Source organism: Mytilus edulis, chromosome 10 (genome assembly GCF_963676685.1).
Source record: "Mytilus edulis chromosome 10, xbMytEdul2.2, whole genome shotgun sequence".
Classification (NCBI taxonomy): domain Eukaryota; kingdom Metazoa; phylum Mollusca; class Bivalvia; order Mytilida; family Mytilidae; genus Mytilus; species Mytilus edulis.
In genome coordinates, this window is record NC_092353.1 from 7,772,748 (window position 1) to 7,796,323 (window position 23,576).

At 31.5% G+C, this 23,576-nt stretch overlaps 1 protein-coding gene across 9 annotated transcripts in view; it reads left to right on the top strand.

The window, feature by feature from the left end:
* Nucleotides 1-259: 259 nt before the first annotated feature.
* The window catches only part of LOC139493283 (uncharacterized), a 28,787-nt gene continuing 5,470 nt past the window's right edge, over nucleotides 260-23,576 (top strand). The window contains exons 1-7 of one of the 9 annotated variants that reach the window (XM_071281523.1): nucleotides 293-327; nucleotides 1,010-1,106; nucleotides 13,760-14,256; nucleotides 14,946-14,993; nucleotides 15,887-16,002; nucleotides 18,549-18,803; nucleotides 23,289-23,393. In XM_071281523.1, the coding sequence (XP_071137624.1) occupies nucleotides 13,794-14,256; nucleotides 14,946-14,993; nucleotides 15,887-16,002; nucleotides 18,549-18,803; nucleotides 23,289-23,393 (987 nt within the window). In that variant the 5' untranslated portion in view covers nucleotides 293-327; nucleotides 1,010-1,106; nucleotides 13,760-13,793. Of the gene's footprint in view, nucleotides 328-1,000; nucleotides 1,151-5,595; nucleotides 5,667-13,759; nucleotides 14,257-14,945; nucleotides 14,994-15,886; nucleotides 16,003-18,548; nucleotides 18,804-23,288; nucleotides 23,394-23,576 lie in introns of those variants that run through there. The other 8 variants (XM_071281517.1, XM_071281520.1, XM_071281524.1 and 5 more) reach the window with 8 other exon arrangements.

A 23,576-nucleotide genomic window follows, 5' to 3' on the forward strand; every position in this document is an offset into this window, starting at 1 on the left:
ATACATATTGTTATACTAGATGTCAGTGTTATATTCCAATGTAACCCCATCCAGGATGGGCGAATTAATGTAACCTCATCTTTGATTCGTTGGGTCAATAAGGTTTTGTCATTATAAACGTATAATTATGTTGTTTCTAATTATGACAGTTTTCAATTCATACATGTGTTTGTTTCCCTTCATCTCATCAGACGGAGCCTGACAACAAGATTTTTGATTTTCTGAAATTTGTTCTGCAAAAGATTTAGGTCAACGGAAACCCGAGCTTGAACATGTTCAATAAGTAAGTTTTACACTTAATACACATCGTACAAACACAGGTACTAGGTAAGTACACAGAAATGCTTTATGATAATTTTATATAATATTTTTATGATAACTGCATGTTAAAATCTGTTTGTTTATTGGTTATATTGTTCAAATTTAGTGTTTCGATTGCCTTGATGTCAATATGTATGATCTATACAGAATATTGACACAGTAAGGTACTATAGACCCTACAATATCTCTTTTCTGAAATCAATGGTGTGTACAAACTGGTTACTTTTGGAGAAACGCTGTCACAAGTTAAATGGAGCTACCCTCGAGGAGCTACCATTTCATTTATTTTTGATTTATTTTTTTTCTGGGGGGGAAGGGGGAGACTGCATCTGCCCTGCATTTGTTTATAGTTGAAATCTTTGACTCTGTCCTGTCTTTTAATTTGTTTAACTCTATTCGGTCCGACTTTTTTTTTCAGTTTATCCTGCCTTTATTTTTGTCAAGTTTCCTAATCTACCTCTTTTTACTCAATTTTCATGTTCTGCCTATTTATTTCAAATAACCTATCCCCCGGCCGACCCGCCCCCCCCCCCAAAAAAAAAACAAAAACAAAAAAAACAAACTCAAATTGAAACTCCCTCAATACTTAAGTTAAAGAGAATTTTTCTTTAAAAATAATCAGTTTAAAGTATGATATATAATTACAAAGTTTAGTTGCACTTATCAAGAAATACATTCATCTCATCAGACAGAGCCCGTGTAGACAACAAGACTTTTGATTTTCTGAAATTTGTCCTGCAAAAGATTTAGGTCAACGGAAACCCGAGCTTGAACATGTTCAATAAGTAAGTTTTACACTTAACATACATCGTACAAACACAGGTACTAGGTAAGTACACAGAAATGCTTTATGATAATTTTATATAATATTTTTATGATAACTGCATGCTAAAATGTTTGTTTAAGATTGGTTACATTTAGTTTTCAATTGCTTTATCATAATATCAATATGTATGATCTATACAGAATATTTACACGATAAGGTACTATATAGACCCTACAATATCTATTTTTGAAATTAATGTATTTGTACAAACTGGTTATTTTTGGAGAAACGCTGCCACAAGTTGAATGGAGCTACCATTTGAATTTGATTTTATATTTATTTTATTTTTTTTTTGGGGGGGGGGGGGGGCTGCATCTGCCCTCATTTTCTATTACTTGAAATCTTTGACTCTGTCCTGTCTTTTAATTTTGTTTACTCTATTCGGTTCTGCCTTATACATGTTATAATGTATATACAAAGTTTAGTTGCACTTGTCAAGAAATAAATGGCCATGTATAAAATTTTATAGACAATGTACAAATTTAGTCAGATAGGTTTATGATATAAGTAAACACTTCTATTCAGATTACTGTATGGCCATGTAACGTAAACCCCATTACACATGTTACTTTTAAGTGTATTGGGGAAGTTAAGAGTTTAAATATTAAGAGTAATTCAACGGTCACTTCAAAGATGCAAAAGTTTATTACTTTATTTGATTAATGGGATATATCTCCGGGTACTTTATAAACAAGTTCTGTTCAGTTGGTGTGCTATCTGTGTATTCCAACTGAACAGAACTTGGTGTTGTTATTTAAAGGCTGGTAAACTTTTTTTGTAACAACTTAATCATTTAAATTCTGTCTAATCTGAAAATAGAAACAATGTACTCTTAATTTTATCAATTTTATAATGGGAAGCTATATTTGTTCAATATTATTTGATTTATTTACAACGTTATTGTATTTGTTAATTATATAACTAATTTAATTTGTATTTTAATTTTGATGTTTAGTATTTAATTTATACAATAATAAAAAAAAACAGATCTGTGTATTCCAAATGAACAGAACTTTCAAAATTGTGTTTTTATTTAAACAAAACCTAATAACAGGACAATTACAGAAACCCTAGCGGTAGGATAAATTCCAAAGAATAACACGAAACATTATATATATATAAAGTCACTTGGCTTCTACATAAACCTAAAGTTTATCAAACCTATCACTACACCAAGTCGAGTAAAGTCTCACCCCAACCAACACCAACACCAAGTATATAAAACTGTCCTTCCATTATACTGACCCGTGCCATTATCAGCATAAATTATTATCATTCACAAGTAGACACAGAAGCAAGTTACTAAGTTTTCAAGTTTTCAAGTTTCAAGTTTTTATTAAATCAGGAAAATCAATACAAGTATAATGATGTCTTCCCCCACATTAACATGATATTACATCACATAAATAAATATATATTATGTATGACAAAATATCAAATCAAGGTTAAATGAATAAAATTACAAAGATTCAAAGCATAATTGTATGTAATGGCATATATTTTTTGTATCATCAATATTTTGTGGGTTAAGTAAATTAATAATGGTTTTCATAACTTTTTCAGGGCACAGATCTTGTGAATTAAAATTTAGTTTATTAAATAGTTGTTTTCTATAATTTTCAAATTTTTTGCAATAAATAAGGAAATGTTTTTCATCCTCTATTTGATTGCAGTTCAAGCATATTCTGTTTTCTCTCTTAATTTTTGGTCTGAAATATCTACCCTTTTCAATCAAAAGAGGGTGGGAACTAATTCTTAATTTTGTAAGATTTCTTGTTATATTAGGAGAACATTTATAAGATAGATAGTTTTGCAATTTAAATTCTTCTGAATAAATATTGGCGTAGAAATGTAATTTATTGTCTTGTTCAATTGAACGTAATTTTTCTAGATTATGCCAAGTGTTATCAGAATGTTGGTTATTAATATTTTCCTTTAAGTTCTTTAAATTGAGATTATTGTCTGTTAAATTATATTTTTAAATAGAGTTCGAGATAAATTTGTGCCAAGATCTGTGTCCATCAGTATATAATGAATGATCTAATTTATATGTTTCACTAAGCAATCTGTCAGATGGAAGCTGTTTAAGTCGATCATAATATTTAAGGGCTAGGATTAGTATATGATTCAAAGTAGGTTGTCTTCCTAATTCACACTTTACTGCCATATTTGAACTTCTCTTGTGAACTCCTAAAATATTTTTATAAAATTTATTATGAATTTTTTCAAAAGGTAATTTATCAATTTTTGAGTCTTTTATATTGTAGTCACTAATCCATATTTCAGATCCATAAGTACTTATGGGTTTTATAAGAGTATCAAAAAGTTTTAATTTTAGTTTACTGTAGTTTGTTGTTGAAAATGAAAGTCATTGGTATATACGTGAAATGTGCAAACACAGCTTTTATTTGTATATACAGTGTCTCGTAAGTCTTTATATGCTGGGTATCGGTCCATTTTTATGAAGTTGTTTTGTTATTTTATTGTAGATCAATATGTGACACTTGAAAAAACTTTGGGGGTGGGGGGGGGGGGGGGAGGGTATATCAAATTTGTGTTTTCTGTTCGTGACTGTATATGTTTTTCTATATATTCTTTATAAAGTTTTAATTTCCCGCCTATGATAGAAAGGGCATTTGTGTTTTTGTTGTTTTCGGCCGTCTACCTTGCGATAGAAACAAGTGCCTGTGATCCGTTCGTCCGTCTGTTCGCCTAGACGTCAATTTGGTTAAGGCAGTGAAATATGAAGTTATGTTCATTCCAATTTGAAAAGTAATACACATTGTCATTACGATATGATCATGAGCTTTGTAAGTTGTAAACCAAATTACCATTTTGATCCTGAACTGAACATAGAAATGTCATTTTTTGAAATGTGTCCTTTCTCAGATACAAGTGTTTGTGGTTGTATTAATTTGAAAATCAGTACACTTATTCTTTAAAAGGCAAGCTTTCAAATTATATACCAAATAACAATTTTAATCCAGATTTCATGGTTTTATATGAACACAAAATAGTTTGAACGGGGCATTCTTGCCCATAAAACATTATTTATCCTTGACTGTTGTTTTTTTTTTGCATTGTAAGTTCAATGTGCAGGAAAAATTATAGTATGTAAAGTATAATAGTTAAGGTGGTATGGGTGTCTTCCGCCATCTTGGATTGTGAAAAACAGAGATCATAAGGTCCAGATTTTCAATCAAATTATCAAAATATGATGCAAGAATGCAGATATTAAATGTAAAATTTCGTTTTAAAGAACCAATTTATAACAATATAAATTATAAATATTAATATTTAAACAAGTGTAGATTATTTTTGGTTGTTTTTAAATTTCTTTAAATTGGCATTTTAAGAGGAGGTAACTCTAAAACAGTGCATTTTCTGAAGGACTATTTATGAAATTTTCCTATTTAGTATTTTAGCCGGAAAAAATGTACGGTGACTATCTTTTCTTTTGATATTCTCAAAGCATTGTTTAAAAGCTAACTTTTCCTAATTTATTTTACAATTCTATCATTTTGTTTAGTTTTTAATCACAAAATGGTGTTTTTTTTTCTGTTTAATCCATACAAAATGTGTCATTTTGTCACAATCTGTAACTTGAGACAAATGCGCGGTGACCTATCATTTTTATTATATTTTTGAACATGTATCAATAGATACTACAAGTAAACACCCGTGATATCGCGATTATAAGATACACAGTTTTTTTTTTGCTTTCAAATCTTTCTGTTTGAACCCGTCGACCTGGAACTTATCAATTATTGGTAATATTAATTATTTGGAAAACAAAAGGTCCTGGCTATCCAGGAATGGAGTATTTTTTAATCAACAGCATTGTCCTATATTAGTTATCTTAGAAAGTCTTGCTGATTGCTGAATAAAACTACAATAGGGAACAATTTGACAATGATAGAATTTAGTAGTGTCAGCCCTTTGATTACAAATGGATTATGACCCGTGTATATAGCAAAATCCTAAATACACCGTTTGGTGGTGCGCCTGTCAAATGCGGAACGTACAGATAAGGTTATAGCTAACAGGTGAATATACTATTGGTATCGGTATCGGATTCGACCCGGAACTTGTTAATTATTGGCAATATTAATTATGTGGAAAACAAAAGGGTCTGGAGTGGTGTAATTTTTAATCTACACCATTGTCCTATATTAGTTTTATATAGAGTTGAATTCTTTGATTTGTCGTTTTTACCCGATGACGGCTGACAAATTGGACCTCGTAATTTTAGTATTATAGATGTTTTGGCAAAGTTTGAACAAATTCTATCATTTTTATTTTAGACTCCCATACCACCTTTAACAAGCTTTTGATGCTTTTTCTCGATGACAGACAGATTTATGTCTTCTCCGCTGGAATTATCTCTCAATTAATAAAACATATTAAACATTTGTGACTTTGTATTCTAGAAAAAGGTTATCATTGGTTAGGAGACACACAGTCAGGCTAGGATATGTACAAAATCGTCATCAATTACCCATGTGTGTCATTACGATCAGTAAGTTGTATTTTGTATGATAACCTTTGTTCCTGCCTTGTAACTCAATTTAATGTTAGAAATATTCTATGCGATTATGATTATAATAGTATAATACTTACTTTAATTGTCCATATAAATTACAGGACGAATGCATATGAGAATGCAGGGTTGTGGCAGTTATAAGAATGGGTTATTGTCAGTTGCTTGTTCAATTTTAATCATTTTATAATTACTAAACGTTTTTCAATTTTAACCTGAAAAAATTCATACAAAAAGAAACAATCAAAATCGTCAATATCGAATTATTAAAGTCATATACATAGGAGTTTGTAGTCCAGAGGTTTTGTTTATTTTTGCTGTTTATTTTTTTTTTTCCATATTTTTTGGAACATATATCACGCCGTTGGTTTCCCCGATTATTTAACATTTGGATATGTCGTGGCCTTTTATATGTGTAAGACCACCAATTAATAAACCCTATCTGTTCAGCCATATTTCGCAATTTTCACAGCTTTCTAAATATTTTACCTTAAGTTTAACTTCTTAGAAACCAGATACATCCTGAATTGTACATGTATCCTTTTTCTTCATGCCAATTTTCAACCCATGTTTAAAATAATTGCCTTTGGGAAACTCTAAAAATAAGCCCTGGTTTTCTGGAAACCTTAAATTAGTATACTATGTAGCACATGTATCCTGAATTTTTAATGCAAACTCATAAACAAATGAATTTTGTTCTAAATATATTTTTCTTTCACCAAAAGTTTCATTTCTGTAAATGTTTTGATTAGTAAGCAATGACATCAAAAGCACTATTTTGTGTCAGAGTATAATGTAGGGCTACTTTTGGATACGTTCTAAATTGGAGGGAGTAATTGGTCTTCTGACACCTATAGCTTGTCGTAAATGTGGTATACTAGGTTCGGTTCATTGCTGAAAGATGTACTATAACAAATAGCTAATGTTTACGTCATTTGGTCTCTAATCGATAGTGGTTTAATTGGCAATCATACCAAACAAATCTTTGTTTTACACAATTGAGCATGAACATATTAATACAACTGATTAACTTATAGTTTCCGGAAGCAAAGCTGTTAACTTGTGTCCTCGACGATATCATGCGTATATTAATCTGTTTCCTATTGTTGACGACGAGTGTGGATTACCACTCCTTTAGTTGCTTTCATCCACATCATTTGGTCTAGAGTATATTTGCCTCATTGGCAATCATGCTCCCATCTCCTTTTTAGCTCACCTGGCCCAAAACAGACTATGTGAGTTTTTCTCATTGTCGTCGTCCATTAAATTAAACCAAACAAAATCTCCTCTGATACTACTGAGCAAAACTGAACCAAACTTAGCCTTAATTATACTTCGCGTATCTAGTTTATAAAATGTATCCGATGACCCCGTCCCTCAACCAAGATGGCCGCCATGGCTAAAATACACATGGGGGGTAGAATGCAGTATTTGGCTTATATCTCTAAAACTAATTTACAACTTGACTATTAAATCTAACATATGGATAAATATGTTCATCAGGTGATCAGAAGATCTATCTGTGCTGAAATTTTAAGATATATCAGACAATCCGTTGCTAGGTTGCTGCCCCGGAATGGGTAATTTTAAGGAAATTTTAGTTTTTGGTTATTATCTTGAATATTATAATAGATTGAGATAAACTGTTAACAGAAAAACTGTTCAGTATAAAGTCAGATCTACTAAGAAGACCAAAATTGTTAATAAACCCCATAATGAGTTGTTGCCCTTTAAAGTAACTTTTTCACAATTTTTTCCGTAAATTTTTGTAATATTTTACATCAATCTTCCTCTCTGAAACCCACTGGGCCAAATTCAACCAAGATCAGAAAACCCGTTGCTGCCACTGAATTGGTAAAATTTAGGAAATTTTGCAGATTTTGGTTATAACATGCATCCTGAATATTATAATAGCTGAGATTAACTATAACAGCAAAAATGTTCAGTAAATTTAGCTCTACGAAAAAAGTATGCATGATCAAAATTGACCCTTCAAGGAGTTATTGCCCTATAAAGTTGATTTTTTCAAAAATGTTCGTAAGTTTATAAAAAAATCTTCTACACGTAATCTACTGGACAAAATGGAATAAAACTTAGTCACAACTTTCAATAGAGTATTTTGATTAAAAATGTATACGATAAACCAGTCATCCAACCAAGATGGTTGTCACTGCTAAAAAATGAAACATAGGGGGGGGGGGGGGGGGGGGTGCGTAAGAACTCTGCGGGAAAATTGTAATAAAAAAGCGATTTCAAATGTTCACAACTTGAAAACAAAAGTAAATAAGGATAAGGGTCTTCAGAAACTTTTGTAAGACTACAATGGGATAACCTATTTTAAATATAATTACTGGACCATTTTAACCAAACCGTTGCCTAAATCATTATGTGGGTATCTACATGTAATACTATTTATTATGATTTTAACCTTATTTTTACATGATTATCAAAACCTCAGTAGATACAGGTGAGCGACACAGGTTCTTGAAAGCCTCTGGTTGTATGTTGAATTAAAGTTAGACTTCATGTTTGAGTTAAAAATCGAGTGAGGCTTCGAGGATTGTTAAAGAGCTAGTGTCAAAGTTCATGTTACAATTCGAGATGCATTGTAAGTAAAGCTTCGAGTAAAATTAGACTCGACTCAGAGTCAAAATTGGGGTTAGTTTAAGTATTCTAGTTTTAGTTCCGAGTTGTGCAAAGGTAGTTTGTATAGAAAAACAATTCAAATGCAAGCTTCAGGGGCGGATCAAGGATTTTTAGAATATATTTTTTGGCAGAGCGATATCAAATTGGTCTACAATAAGGTTTAAAGAGTCTAAAATTACACTTTGTTTTATTTCATCAACAAGAATGTGTCCATAGTACACAGATGCCCCACTTGCACTATAATTTCTATGTTCAGTGGACCGTGAAATTGGGGTCAAAACTTTAATTTGGAATTAAAATGAGAAAGATGATATCATAGGGAACATGTGTACTAAGTTTCAAGTAGATGTGACTTTAACTTCATCAAAAACTACCTTGACCAAAAACTTTAACCTGAACTTTGCACTTTCATTTTCTATGTTCAGTGGACCATGAAATTGGGGTCAAAACTATAATTTGGCATTCAAATTAGAACGATCATATCATTGTGAACATGTGTACTAAGTTTCAAGCGGATTGGACTTCAACTTCATCAAAAACTACCTTGACCAAAAACTTTAACCTGAAGTGGGACAGACGGACGAACGAACTGACAGACGAACGGAGGCACAGACCAGAAAACATAATGCCCCTCTACTATCGTAGGTGGGGCATAAAAACTGAATTCTTGGGGTTCTTTTTTTTTTTTTTTAACAACATAATTAAATATTTATTTCAAATATTGGCTTGTTACAATATCCTTCAAGAGTCCAAGCTCCTCCTGATGTTCCCTGTTACAATCCACTAATCACTCAGGGTAGTGAAAAGTTGTAAAATACATATTACATTTGTATAGCAAATATATATTAAATAATACACTTAGTATGACTATTCATATGTTTTCTAATAGTTGCTAAGAAATTACTTTTTATATGTAGACATACTCTTCTATTGAACTCATTGAGAAAAATTGAGAAAACATTGACATTTTTTGTCTTTTGATCAGATATGTAATAGGATTTGTAAATTGAAAAACCAACAATTGTTAAAAAATAGTTAAAGTCAAAATATTCTTCGTCAGAAGTTTTATATCCAAATATCAAGTGTCTTAGTTTTATCTTAAACGTTATTTTACTGTTCTTTAAAACATCATCTATTTTATTCCAAAAAAGTTTTAAATACGGACACAGCATAAAGAAGTGATTATAATCCTCTTCTTGTGTACTAAAATTACAAGAACTATTGTTTACCATTTTCCACCTGCATAAAAGTTTCTTTGTAGGTAGAATATGTTGTAGTAATTTCCATCTAAAAATTTTAAGTTTATTTTCTTTTAAACATATGAATAAAAATTTATTTAAATTGTTTTGATATAACACATCATATATATTAAATATACGTAGCCATTTTTTAGGTCCAATAGCTGGTTCAAATTTTTTATTTATCAGAGACTTATATAAAAGTTTATTTGATAGTGATTCTAATTTTATAGGTAAACCTTCCATTATAAATTGGTTTCTTTTTATATTAACAATACTTTTTACAGAGTTTTCCGATTTTAAAGTTGCTACCCAATCTTTCGGTATTGATTTCTTTATTAAATTAATTTCAGCTATCCAATTTGATTTATTTTTTAGTTTATTTAAAATGATGTCTTGAGAAATACAGCCTTTTTCATCTATGATATCATTTACATAAACAAGATCGCTTTTAATCCAATTTTTTAAAAATATAGCTTTATTTTCAAATTTAATAAATTTATTGTTCCATAATATTTGGGGTTCTTAGTTCGCCATACTGAATCTAACTGTGATTTTGGAAATTGGATATTGGACCATAATAAAAATATCTCCAAATTGTTTAAAAGTTCTAAGACTACATTCACTCTTTGTCAAAAACCTATGATGTGTCAAATACTTAATCACAATCCAAATTCAGAGTTGAACCAAGCTTGAATGTTATGTCCCTGCTTGCTACAACTGTTCTGGTTACGACCTCTGCGGTCGTATCATACTGCACTCTGCATAGCATTTTATTCCCTTCGAACTTGAGCTATGCGATTTCCAGATTTGTAACGAAGGGTGTCGTTTTTGAGGTCACTGCATACGGAAAAGCTGTTTACGAATACGAGAACGAGAAGACAATGATTTAGTTGTTATCCATTCGTTTGATGTGTTTGAGCTTTTGATTTTGCCATTTGATTAGAGACTTTCTGCTTTGAATTTTTCTCGGAGTTCAGTATTTTTGTGATTAAACTTTTTCTTAGCAGTACAGGTCCAAAGATCGTCATATAAAAAGGGATTTTCTTCTGAAATTAAGTCTTTGTACACGGGTATTTTTAAGTTAAAGTATATTCAACATGTTTAAGTATATAAAATAATTCATCTCTTTCGTTAGAATTGAAGGATCATACGACTTCAACTTAAACTTCGTGATTTGCCATGTAAAAAGTATAGTTTGTGTTTGTAGTAAAAGGGTTTCCCATATAAGGTAAACAAAAAATGTTATGTTCTACCCTTTTATCAGATATTGATGCAGTATAACCAATATATCTCCTCATAATTGCGTAAACCCCTGAGGGTTTACGCAGTATATATTGGACGAGTGATGTTAGTGATGTTAGTCGGAACACTTCTGGTCTTTCTATGACCACCTTTCAAATACATGCGCAATATTTAGCTATGACCACCTTTCAAATGCATGCGCAATAGCTTACTAATCTGTTGAATATGCATTAGCATCTTAAGTTGCTATAGAGATATTTTACGTATGATCTGAAATTTATTATGATATAATATTTTCTTGTACACGATTACAAGCTGCTAATATTAACCTACATGCGTAGTATTTTAATTAGTCAAACGATGTAACCAGCTGTGTTTAGATATGAGATCAGATTTCATGTAAACAATGCGCTTTATATTCTGAACGAGAATAATTAAAAATAAAATCTTTAGAAAGAGTTTTAGTAGCATTTTATTTTAGATTTTACGTTTAGTGAAGATGTACATGTTGTAAAAAGCAAGCTATTTATTTTTTTATACTGAAATTAAAGGGAAGTCTTTTTTGCATATGATTAAATTACAGTTATTTTTTTTGGTTAAATATTGCAACTTTATTAAAAAAAAAAAATGGTCATTAAAAATCAAATTTAATAGATATTGAATATGAAAAAATAAAATATTTTGAACGAGAACAATTAAAAATAATATCTTTAAAAAAAGTATTAGCACTTTTTGAAATTTTACGTCTAGGATAGACCAAGGACATGGAAATATAATCACAAATACATGTACGTGCCTCAAATAGGTGTAAAAACGAGGATTTAAACAAAAAAATCGTTTATTGAAAATAACGTTAAAATTAATTATGAAAGTTATGTCCGTATTTATTTTCATTAATATTGCAAATTTGAAGTTATTTTCTTTGTTTAAATATTGCAACATTATTTACTTTTTTTAATAACCTCTGAATCCTTTTCGTCATTAAAATGCGACTGATAAGTATAGATATTCAATATGAAGGGGGGAAAAATGACCGTGACTGAAATCTAAATCTAAAATTTATTTTAAAAAAATACACATTTGACCATGCAGATGTAAGAAATGATACTTCAAGCAATGAAACAACGAATTAAATGTGCCACTTTAATTACGACTGATAACCTAAAAATGAATCATGCATGCATTTTTAGCAGACTTAACCAGGTCGGCGATAAGATATCGAATATAAAAAAAGAAGATATCGGGTTTGGTGTCAATGAGACAACTATCTACAAGAAACCAAAATAACACAGAAATACAAACTATGAGTCACCGTACGGCCTTCAACAACAGGCAAAGCACGTACCGCATAGTCGGTTATAAAAGGCCCCGAAATGACAATGTAAAACAATCAGTCAAAAAAGAAAATTAACAAAGTCCGTATCATCGTATGCGTAACTTAGTTGCTCACCAGAGGAACTCTACGCAAGCGTTTAAACACGCGTTCCATAAGTTTGAAGTACGTCGAAATGCAAAGGTATACGCTTGGTGAACGCTTTTACTTCAGGAAAATTTTAATGGAACATAAAAAAAATCATTCAGCTCAAGCGTTTGTCAAACGTATATACCTGTAAACTGCACGCACATAATATACACGCTACACGAGCGTTGAACACGCTACAGATAAGTTTTAGACACGTTAAGGGCACATTGCATACAAAAATACTCGTCGCCTTAAAGCTTTCATTTAGGAAAAGAAGTCCGATACGGGTGAAACTTCATCAAAACTACAGAAGATATTACACCCTCTCCAACGATGCAACATGGAACTAGACATAGAAGTACAGGAACTACTCACATTAGTTTGAGCTGTACAAGATCTACAAAAATATCCCGCCTGCCTCAAAGGTGCATATAGGATCGACCATGGTCCAGCACTAATGATACAAATACCAACCAGAGTTACAATGACGTGGTAGTAAGTTTTTAAAGGCCACCGAGCGGCCTCCAAAAATGAAAAAAAAACCACTATTTAGTTGGCTATTAAATGCCCCGACCATTAAGATTTAAAAACAAAAATCAAACAAAACTAAACAGCCTTATTGATAACAAAATAATTTACGAAAACAACTTGACCGACATGAATTATGAACAACAACCACTGTACTACATGTTTCTGGCTTTAGAATGGACATTGGCACATAAACAATGTGGTGGCCATAAACCCAACCCTCTCAAATGAACCAAACCTTAAGGACAACACATCGCAAGAAAAAACTGTAAAATATCAGTTGCAATTCGCGTCCCTAAAATTATGGGTACAGTGCACAATAATCGCTTACATAAAAACAATAGACATGATAGACACAAATCACTGAAATAATCGCACTTACCGAAAGCTATTTCAAAGCTAGTGAACATGTAGACGAACCAGTGGACATAGACGGACTGGTAAACATGTAAACAGACAGGCGAATGTGACAGACTTATTGACAAACATTCACATATAGACAGACCTGCAGTTGGGAATGTAGGGAGACTAGGAGAAACGCTAAGGTACGCTTTACGCACACCCAATACACGCTTTAAGCTCGTTGTGCACACGATACAGATATGATTGACAGGTTGAATGCATCAAAATTACTAGCGTTTTGGTAGCGTGCATGATTTTTTTTTACCTCGGCCGACGTACGACGGATCTATACGTTGATGTGTGAAGCCGGTATTACATTATTTAAACCACTAAACAGGCAATGTCAGTTTCTAATTCTTATGCACAACAAAAGTAATATAAGACAATACATTTCGGTTAAAAGCTCATTAGAGCTTATGTTTGTCTATGTTTTATATACCATGCCGACTCTAAATAAAGCTTATTTATTAATACATCTTTATTAAACAATTATCTAATATATATATGTCAAACAAGCATTTGGGTTTACGATTGCATTTCTTTTTTTAAAGAAAGCAACTTGTTTTCTAATATAGTTCGAACAAAATGGCTGCAGAACTTCAGGAAAAAGAACAACGCCCAATCGATAGCAGACCACTTCCTGATGGCAAGAAGTTCCACGTGTTTATATCCTACAGTGAAAGTGACAGATCCTGGGTCGAAACAGTAATACAACACTTACAAAATGATTACAATTTTAAGTGTTTTGAACATTCAACCGATTTTATACCAGGAAGAAAAATAAGAGAAAACATAGAATATGCAATATTGAATTCTGTGAAAACACTATGTGTTATAACGGAAGACTATAATCAGAGTTTTTGGTGTCAATTTGAAGTAGAGTTTGCTATACTAAAGTTGCTAGCTGAAATGAAAGAAAATGTCATAATCCCAGTTTTAAAGGAGGAATGTGAGATACCTGGCTATCTTAAACCATTTACCTACATAAATGGCACTGGTGATATGAACGTCTGGCTTCCTAAGCTTGCATCAGCCATTGAGTTAGAAGGTATTATATCTTAACTGAAGTGCAAAACTGTAGGTAGTACATAATCCTGTTTGCCTTCTCTTTTTTTTTTACATAAACATAAACTATTTTAAATATCATTATATAATAGGAAAACAAAAGAAATATCATGAATACTGATCAAAGAAACACACAATATATAAATGTTATCATGAATACTGATCAAAGATGCACACAATCCTAAATGTTATAATTGCTAGTAGATTTTGCTGTTTTATCTTCTAGATACATTATTTTAAAGGTCTATATTATGAGACAACTACCAACACCAATTTATAAGACAAGTTGATATATCAACTAAAAAAGAAAAAAAAAATCATATCAATACGTCCAGTACGTCAGAAAACTTTTCAATCTCCAGGGGAAGGGTGGTGCGACTTCATGGTTCGTTTAAAACGATGTAATGAAATTTCAAGCGCCACGAGTCTGAATTGAACATAGGCCCTGCAGCACTACAACCATTGACCTTAACCACTACACCACGAACTTTCACATCTCTATTGAGTCCACTGTATCTTGACTCGCAGCTCTCTATGGGTGTTTCGAATGACATTTTAATCTACCAGTACATATATATACAGGGTATCCTATGATGGAAATTATTGAACGTATATTTTTTATGTGACTAATTTATATATTAATTGTATTTTATGAACATATATGTATTTCAGGGGAACAATATAACCATGAATTAGCATTAAACCGAGTAAACAATGCAGGTAATATAATTGTAATTGACCAATGAAGATGCAGTTAATATTATGCTACCTATATTACTGTCGGGTCGTTCTCCTAAGGATGTTCGCTACTCTTGTCAGATATTCGGAATCATCTAGATATACCCATGTATTGTTCATAACATTTTTGCCCGCTTTTCATTTCAAAATTTCAAATGCATTTAGTTTTTTGAAAACTTATAAAATGCCTGCTATTTTTTAATAGTTCAGTTTTGAAAGGAAAAAGTTGTCAATATTAAAATCATCGAAAAAGACATAGTAATTGGTGCCACTAAAATCAGCGACGGTAAAATGTGTTCGAAATTAATTGCCAAAATGTCTTTTGAAAGCTGCCATTTTTCAATTGTGATTAATTTTGTATGTTTTTTTAATATCAAAAATTTGATACATCATATTTGATTGTAACATTACTTTATTTTTCCATTACTGGCCATGACGCTAATGGTTATCAACAGTTTTTGGTTTGTTTGACGAAATTGAAAAAAATGGAGTTGCATATCGGAAAACGAAAATGAACGTATAGTTATACATTTTTGCAACAGTATTTATAATTGTTTAATGAATCCACGAAATTTGTTTTTAAAATGTTAATAATAATAAAACCATCATTCTTGTGCCTTAAATACTTAACTGAATTGAACCAGCTATTGTTTATACTAGTATTACGTCATAGATTTAAACAAATAAAATTGCAATGTTGAAGAATTTTTTCTAGGTAGTTATTTTAGTCATTTTGATGTTAATAAGATATACAATAGTGAATAAATAACATGAAAACAAAAATCAAATTAAACTAAATGATCTACTAAATATAATGATAATCTCTTTTGAACGTTCTTTATTTCTCATTTGCATATATATTTCTATACTTACAGTGAACCGAAATCGAAACTTGGACCTGCTTCATGAAGAGACAAGTCATATCAATTGTAGAGGACCGGTTTTTAGGTGGAAGTATGTTCCAGAATCTCTTAGTATAGCACCAATGAAGGTATATATCTGTAAAACAAAACCTGCATAAACATTCCCGTTCTGTTTTAGAACATATACGTTATCGACTAGGATTTGTTCTTGTCATGATCGACGAAATAGGTGCAACAAGGGACGCTTACTCTGAGATCACATTTTATTTTGAGCAGTGATTACTCTGTTTAATCAATGTGTTTTCCTTGCAGTATATTGTGAACTGTTATATGAAATTTTCTGTTTGTCATTTTTCTTTTACCCCTGATGTGTCTGCCCAAGCCTTTGACCTGACTTTGATCTTTGTAGCTCATTTGGTACAAAGTGTAAGTATGAGGCACTAAAAAGTCATTTCTTACATTTCCTACATTTCAGCACACGCCTAAATTAAAGCGCTCCAGGGGTAATATGTGATTTATCATGTATGACATCATGAACACAATGGTACACGGGGTAACATGAATAGTAAAATTAACATTTTGTTCATTTTGGTGTTTTAGCTACATTTTGATGAATAAAAAGTGAAATCTTTGATAGAAAGAGACAAATTTTAACACCAAACATTATCAGCTTGACAAGGTCAACAAAATCAGATGATCAGAATAGTACTGCACATTGGTAAATTTATAGGAAACAAAGTAAATAAAAAGAAACGGTAAACAGTCAAATTGATAAGCAATATAAGATATACGAAAAGTTAAATGACGACAATCGCAAGTCGTCTCATTAGATCATAAGGTTACTTCACATGGAACGTTTACTATTTGGAGTATACCTATAAACTTGTAGTTACTAATAGATACAATGTTTCATTGTTTTAATGTCGGGGCCTTTTACAGCCTATTATACGGTATGTTTTTTTTTCTTATTGTTGAAACCTGAACGGTTGCCAATAATTGTTTTCACCGACTCTATTTGAACTTTGATGGATAAAGAGTAAAATCACAAAAATACTGAACTCCGAGGAAAAATCAAAACGGAATGGCAAATCAAAAGTTCAAACGCATCAAACAAATGGATAACAACTATCATATTCCTGACTTTGTAAAGACATTTTCTTATGTAGAAAATGATGGATTGAACCTGGTTTTATAGCTAGCTAAACCTCTTACTTGTATGACTGTCGCATCAATTTCATTATATTGGCAACGATGCGTGAACAAAACAAACAGACATAATATATCATAATAGGTAAAAATGTCAATAATACAGCGGTTTACATTGTGCCATAATCATAATTACTAAAAAAAAACATACAAACATATAACAAAGAAGCACAAAATGGCATTCATACCAAGCATATTAATAAAGACAAGAATACACAAATTCACCCTAGTATTACAATAACACAATGACGAGGTGTCTAAGTACAGAGCCATGTAATATACGTTACGAAGAATCATAAAAAGGATAGTTGTCTCATTGGCAGTCATACCCCGTCTCTTTATTTTATATTATTGACACACATCACACATTTGGTTGTCCCTAACTAAACAGTATATATGATCTTTGAATGAAGTTATATTCGAGTACCTCTGATGATACATTAGGATCAATAGGGTGTCTCCTATTCTATTCTGAAATTGCATTTCAGTGGACGAACTGTCTTATTCTTTGTAAGATAAAATTGTTGCATATTTAAATATATATGTCAATCGAATAGTGGCGCTTTCTATGATAAAATGTCTCCAATTTTCTGAAAAATGAATTCAAGGATTGGACTCTTTAGTAGGATTTGATTTAATGAATCGATACATGAAAATGATTTATTGTCATGCTACGTTCATCGTGGTGTAAATATCAGAGAGAGATTAATGGGTAATTGAAGTGCCCCTTTCCCGGGCGAAAATCTTGAAGGGGAAAATATAAATTTGTATTATATGTAAACCACGCTCCCTGCTTTCAAAACCAATAGAACGAGTAGTTTTAGAAGAGGTTAACGATGGAAACCTTTTAAAACTTAAATTTTAAAGGTATTCTATCCTTCCCAACACCACGAAAATTATCGATTTATATGGGCTGTTGATCGATAAATACTTTAATCATGCTCAGCTCACGAGGATATAAAGTGATTTTGGAATATTCATTTTGACACGACAAGGTATCGACCAATATATATCAATATCGCCTCTTTTTCTAAAGACCTATTCTTTTTTGTAGCTTTCCTCTGGCATTCATTTGTTACAAGTATGGGAAATCACGTTTAATTTAGGGGTAAGGTTTACAAGTTTGGATAGTTTTAGGGGTAGCTTCCGCCCCTTCCAATCCTTTCCCCCGATTTTTAAAATTTTATTTATTGTTGTGTATGCGTTTTGTTTTTATTAAAATGTTATGAAATTTTATGATCATTGATTTCATTGTTTACTAAAGATAGAGATGGAAGTTGGAGCTAGAGTCTAAGCTCCTATTCGTTGCCTTCCTTATTGAAAGCGTTGTACACGTCGGGACTGGAGAGTGTAATTACTAAAAATCATCCAGTTAAAGCACTCCTCTTAAAATAACTGAAGTTAACTAACTCGAAGGTCAAAGTAAAATTACACTTCATGTTACAACTAAATGTCAATCTCTCCACAGGTTAACTCTGAGCAGTATAACGAAGTAATCAAGACAATTTCTTCAAAACATCTGGTTATAGGACGACATTGTAGAAATCTTTGGTGGCCGACAATATGTTTCGCTGTTACTATTGTCATCCCAACACTATTCATCGGACTTTTATTTACCGTTGTTACTGTAGACTCTCATTATTATACGCCTAGTGGTATTCTGTTTGCATTCCCTGCATTAGCAGTGCTGTGGTTAGCTATGTGTGGATGCTCGGATTATTGGGTAATGCATTATTTTTTTTAACTGTTTTATATTTGTCATTTCGTGCCTTTTATAACTGACTATGCGGTATTGGCCTTTGCTCATTGTTGAAGGCCGTACGCTGACCTATAGTTAATAATTTTAGTGTCATCTTATGAAAAGTTATTGTTTATTTTTGTTTATGTATCCCCAAATATGGCAAAATTGCATAGAAGGGATATGCTCTATGAAAAATGACACAGAATCCCTACACGCACCTGTCGAAACCAAAAGCAAAGGAGCATTGTAAAGTCACAGAGGGGCCCTCGGCATAAAGTAAAAGTTCAAGGCTGCCCTGAAAAACGGTTGGAAGAGAATTTCTTGCTTGAATATAACTATTAAGCAACTTACAGTATTATTGATAAGCTTATGTGGGCAATACTATTTTATGAGTGCAGTCGACAAATAACTATGTCGACAGCTCTACTAGCAATCTTGATATTCACAAAATTAATGTTCTTATTTCCATAGTCGTGGGACAATGGGAAGGGATTGCTTTCATTAAAAGGTAGGTCAATGAATTTATAGTTATATATTACATGATAAGAGTTAACATATATATCTCAATGTATTGATATATATATATATTAGTGTGCAGCCGTTGTTAAGAGTGGGTATTACTTTTTTTGCATAAACGGTATTCTCTGGAGCGTATGATATCTGTAACATCATGTCAAAACATCATTGTAAACGTACATATAACGTTCACTAAATATTAGAAAATATAATCCATACGCCAAGACGTTTAATATATACCCGGCCCACTACCACATGGTACATCTTATCAATATGTTTTTTTAGTATCATATAAATTGTTTAGAATCCCCAAACCTTATATATATATGTTACAGTAAATAGGTGAAATTAGGAATTACATGTAATTACTTAACATTTCAGTAAATACCTGTAATTACTAGCCAATTTAGTAATTACATGTATTTACTAGTTGTTTCAGTGATTACTGGTAATCACTGATTTTTGTTGTAATTTTTACAGCTATTTTCTTACTTCATGTTTTTGTTTTAAAATTAAAAACATAATTCAAGATAACAAATAAGAAAGTAAAGGGGTAGGGAATTTAAGGGAGCTTACTTAAGGATGTAGGAATATAAGGCACATTAAAAGTGCCTACTCTTTAGTGTTTGTGAATTGAAACTAGAAAATGGTTGTTTTATAGGTTTTGAAACTCTGTAAATATATGCATGCAAGACAATGATATCAATCAAAAATTGATTTTCATAATTTTGTTAAACTAAAATCTCCACCATGCACTGTGGTTTAAAACTTTAAAATAACTTTCTCCAAATATCCTCGATTTCTACCAAACTTGGACAGAAGCTAAATGTGTATGATCATAAGATAATATCAAAAAGTAAAGTTTGTAATTTTTTTTCCTATATTACTTATAAATGGACTAGTTTTTTTCCCAGTTAACATTACATACACTCTGTAGTTAAAGTTTTTAAAACATTAGATTTTATAAACCATCCTGGAAATTTACCCAATTTTGACAGAAGCTTCTTTCAGTACTAGTCAAAAGATAGTATCTAGAGGAAAATTTTAATATTTTTTCCTCATTTTTGTTGAGCCTGCGATTAACAGCAAAAGTAGGCGAGACTATTTGTTCTGCAAAACCCTTACAATTTTAAAAGCTTAATACATTGATAACCTATCTCCAGCTAGGGGTTGAATTAAAGGTAACCTGAATACGTATTCAATGAGGTCCAAATATTCACTCGCAAGTGCACAACTCATCAGCCTTCTTTCTCAGCTAATTTAACTAATAGAACCAGATTGGCTGCCAACAGTGAATTATAATTTCACTATATCATTTTTATTAATGATTTAACAACATAAAAAGACATTTTTTTTTATATCTCGAAGCTAATGCACATAACAGTTCATTCCAGTTCTTAACCTACATAACGGTATCTTATCTTTATAAGGCAATAAGTCGAAATATTCTTCAAATTCAAAGTTTTCTTTAAAAAGTTTAAACATAATGCTTTAGGAGAATTTTTCATTTCTGATTTCAATGTCTGCTGAAATTGGTCAAACATTATCTGTATAATGCTCATTTTAAACATTTTGGAATAAAACTACAGTTACTCTTATTTAACCAAATATTTGAAAGTCCATATTTATTCAAGATTTTTTTATACAAATCAACCATTCAAAATTTTGAGAGTACTAACCGATCTTCTAGTTAGTATTATCATAACTTTTGATCATCTGACCATAATACAACATTGTTTTAGCAGTCAGTAAACAGGTGTACAAATCCATTTTAAAATTAGTAATTACTGGTAATAACTGGGCTGTTTAAGGAATTACTTGTATTAACTAAGTGCACAGGTAATTCCTAAATTTTAGTAATTACATGTTATTCCTAATTTCACCTATTTACTGTGCACCTACATTTATACAACAAACCAAAACACAAACTACTACATTTTGAAATGTTTGAATGCCTGACACTAGTTCTGTCTTGTGTTTTGTTTTATCAACACTCAAAATTATACATGTGACAGAATTTTTTTTTTTTGACTTATTTAACACTAAAATAAAACACACTGTTTTTATTAACTTCTTTAACTTTTGTGCGGGATATTTCGCGGACCTAGCAATATAAATTGGTTGAATGTGCGATTGTTTAATTTTGATAGTCAGTAGCGTAAAAAGATCAAGTTTTTATCTTTGGCTGACCTATAACCTATCTATGATTTTATATTGTTTTGTTAAAGGAATAGGTATAATGAGAAGGTTGAAACACTAAAGCGGTCTTGTAATAGTTGAACGATAGACAGTCTTTGTACGGAATGTTTTCTTACAACCTGATTGGAAGATATTATTAACTATAGTAAACGTATCTTGATTGGTTTGGACAATTCGAACCCTATAAAAATGTCTCAATCCCGCAGATTAAAACGGATGAAACCAAATCAGTTATTAAAGATTAAAACTAATACTGATTAATACGGGAATACTTATGAGGAGGATTTGCGCTGGGCTAGACGATGCCTAGATATCAAGATAGCGTATTTAGAAGAAAATCAGACGAAAGTATCTATATGAGAAGACGGAAAAAACTACTCACGCACTATTAAAAAGAATATTTATGCATGTTAACACATTATAATTCAAAATTACAAGACGTTGTGCCATTCACAGCTAAGGTAAACTATGCCTGGGGTAAAAAAAATCCTTAGGATTTCGAAAAATTTATACTTTAGTAAACAGGAACTTTATAAAAATGTACACATAATTGATATTCATGTCAACACCGAAGTGCTGACAACTGTTCATACCCTTAGGGAAAAAACGTCCACCAGCAGTGGCATCGACCCAGTGGTGTATATAGCTATCAAAGGTACCAGGTTTATAATATAAAAACAGGAAGTGGTAAAATTGTCAATGGGACAATTCTCGACAACATACCAAAAAACATAGAAGTTACCAAGTACATTGCACCGTACGACCATTAGCAAATCATTTATTTACAACCACTGGGTCGATGCCACTGCTGGTGGAGATAATTCCCCGAGGGTATCACAAGCCCAGTAGTCAGCACTTTTTGTGCTGACAAGAAATTTTCATTGATATGGTTATATTTATAAATTTACTGTTTACAAATTTTAGATTTTTTTGAAATACTAAGGCTTTTCTACCTCAGGCATAGATTACCTTAGCTGTATTTGGAAAAACTTTTAGGAATTTAGGTCATCAATGGTCTTCAACTTCGTACTTTATTTTGCCCTTTTAACTTTTTTGGATTCGAGCGTCACTGATGAGTCTTTTGTAGACAAAACACTTGTTTGGCGTATAAACTAAATTTAGTCCTGGTATCTATGATGAGTTTATTTACTGCATGGTCAGCTATATAAGGTCCCGACATTAAAAATGTTAAACAATTTAAACGAAAAAACTAGCGGCTTGATTTATGTAAAAACAAAACAATGGACGAAATGAAAAATATGATATACAGCAACAAACGACAACCGCTGCATTACAGGCTCCTGACTTTGGGACAGGCATATACAGAATATGGCAGATATGACATAAGTGACTGCTTATATAGACTCGGTACGATACTTATTTATAATTGTTGAAAACTATATGTTGCCTTATTCATGCCTTTTGGTTATTTTTTGTCGATGAAGCCTGTTCGATATGAGGAGAATGTAATTCATTTGTTGTCGTTTGTTATTGTTTATTGCTTTTCGTGTATTTTTTATTAAATGGGTCAGTCATGTCAATGTTATTTTTATCAGCCGTTTCAACACATTTATTTATCAAATGTTTATGATTACTTTTGAATAGATATTAAATTGCGTTTTGAAGTTTATGTTTACACCTTTTACGATTTTTTTTTTAAATGTAACACATTATCAGTAACATTTAAGTAATTCATTCTGGTCGTACCATACTGATATATATATATATACTCATAGTCTTTTTTATTCACAGGGACGACGTGAGATGAAAATCACTTTGCGCGAGGTTAACAGAAGACTTCTTCCAAATAAGGTCATGGTCACTTATAAAAGACAAAGAACTACAGCTACATTTACTGTATCCACTTAGGCTGCAATTCAAAAACTGCAAATGACAAAAACACACTCAAAGAGAGGGTTAAGATATTAACACAAAATAAAAATAAAACACATAGAATATTGCAATAGAAGTTACATCATGTACCTAAAGGGTAAATCTGTTTTCTTTCTCTGTTGATTTAACTTTTAACATATTTCATAA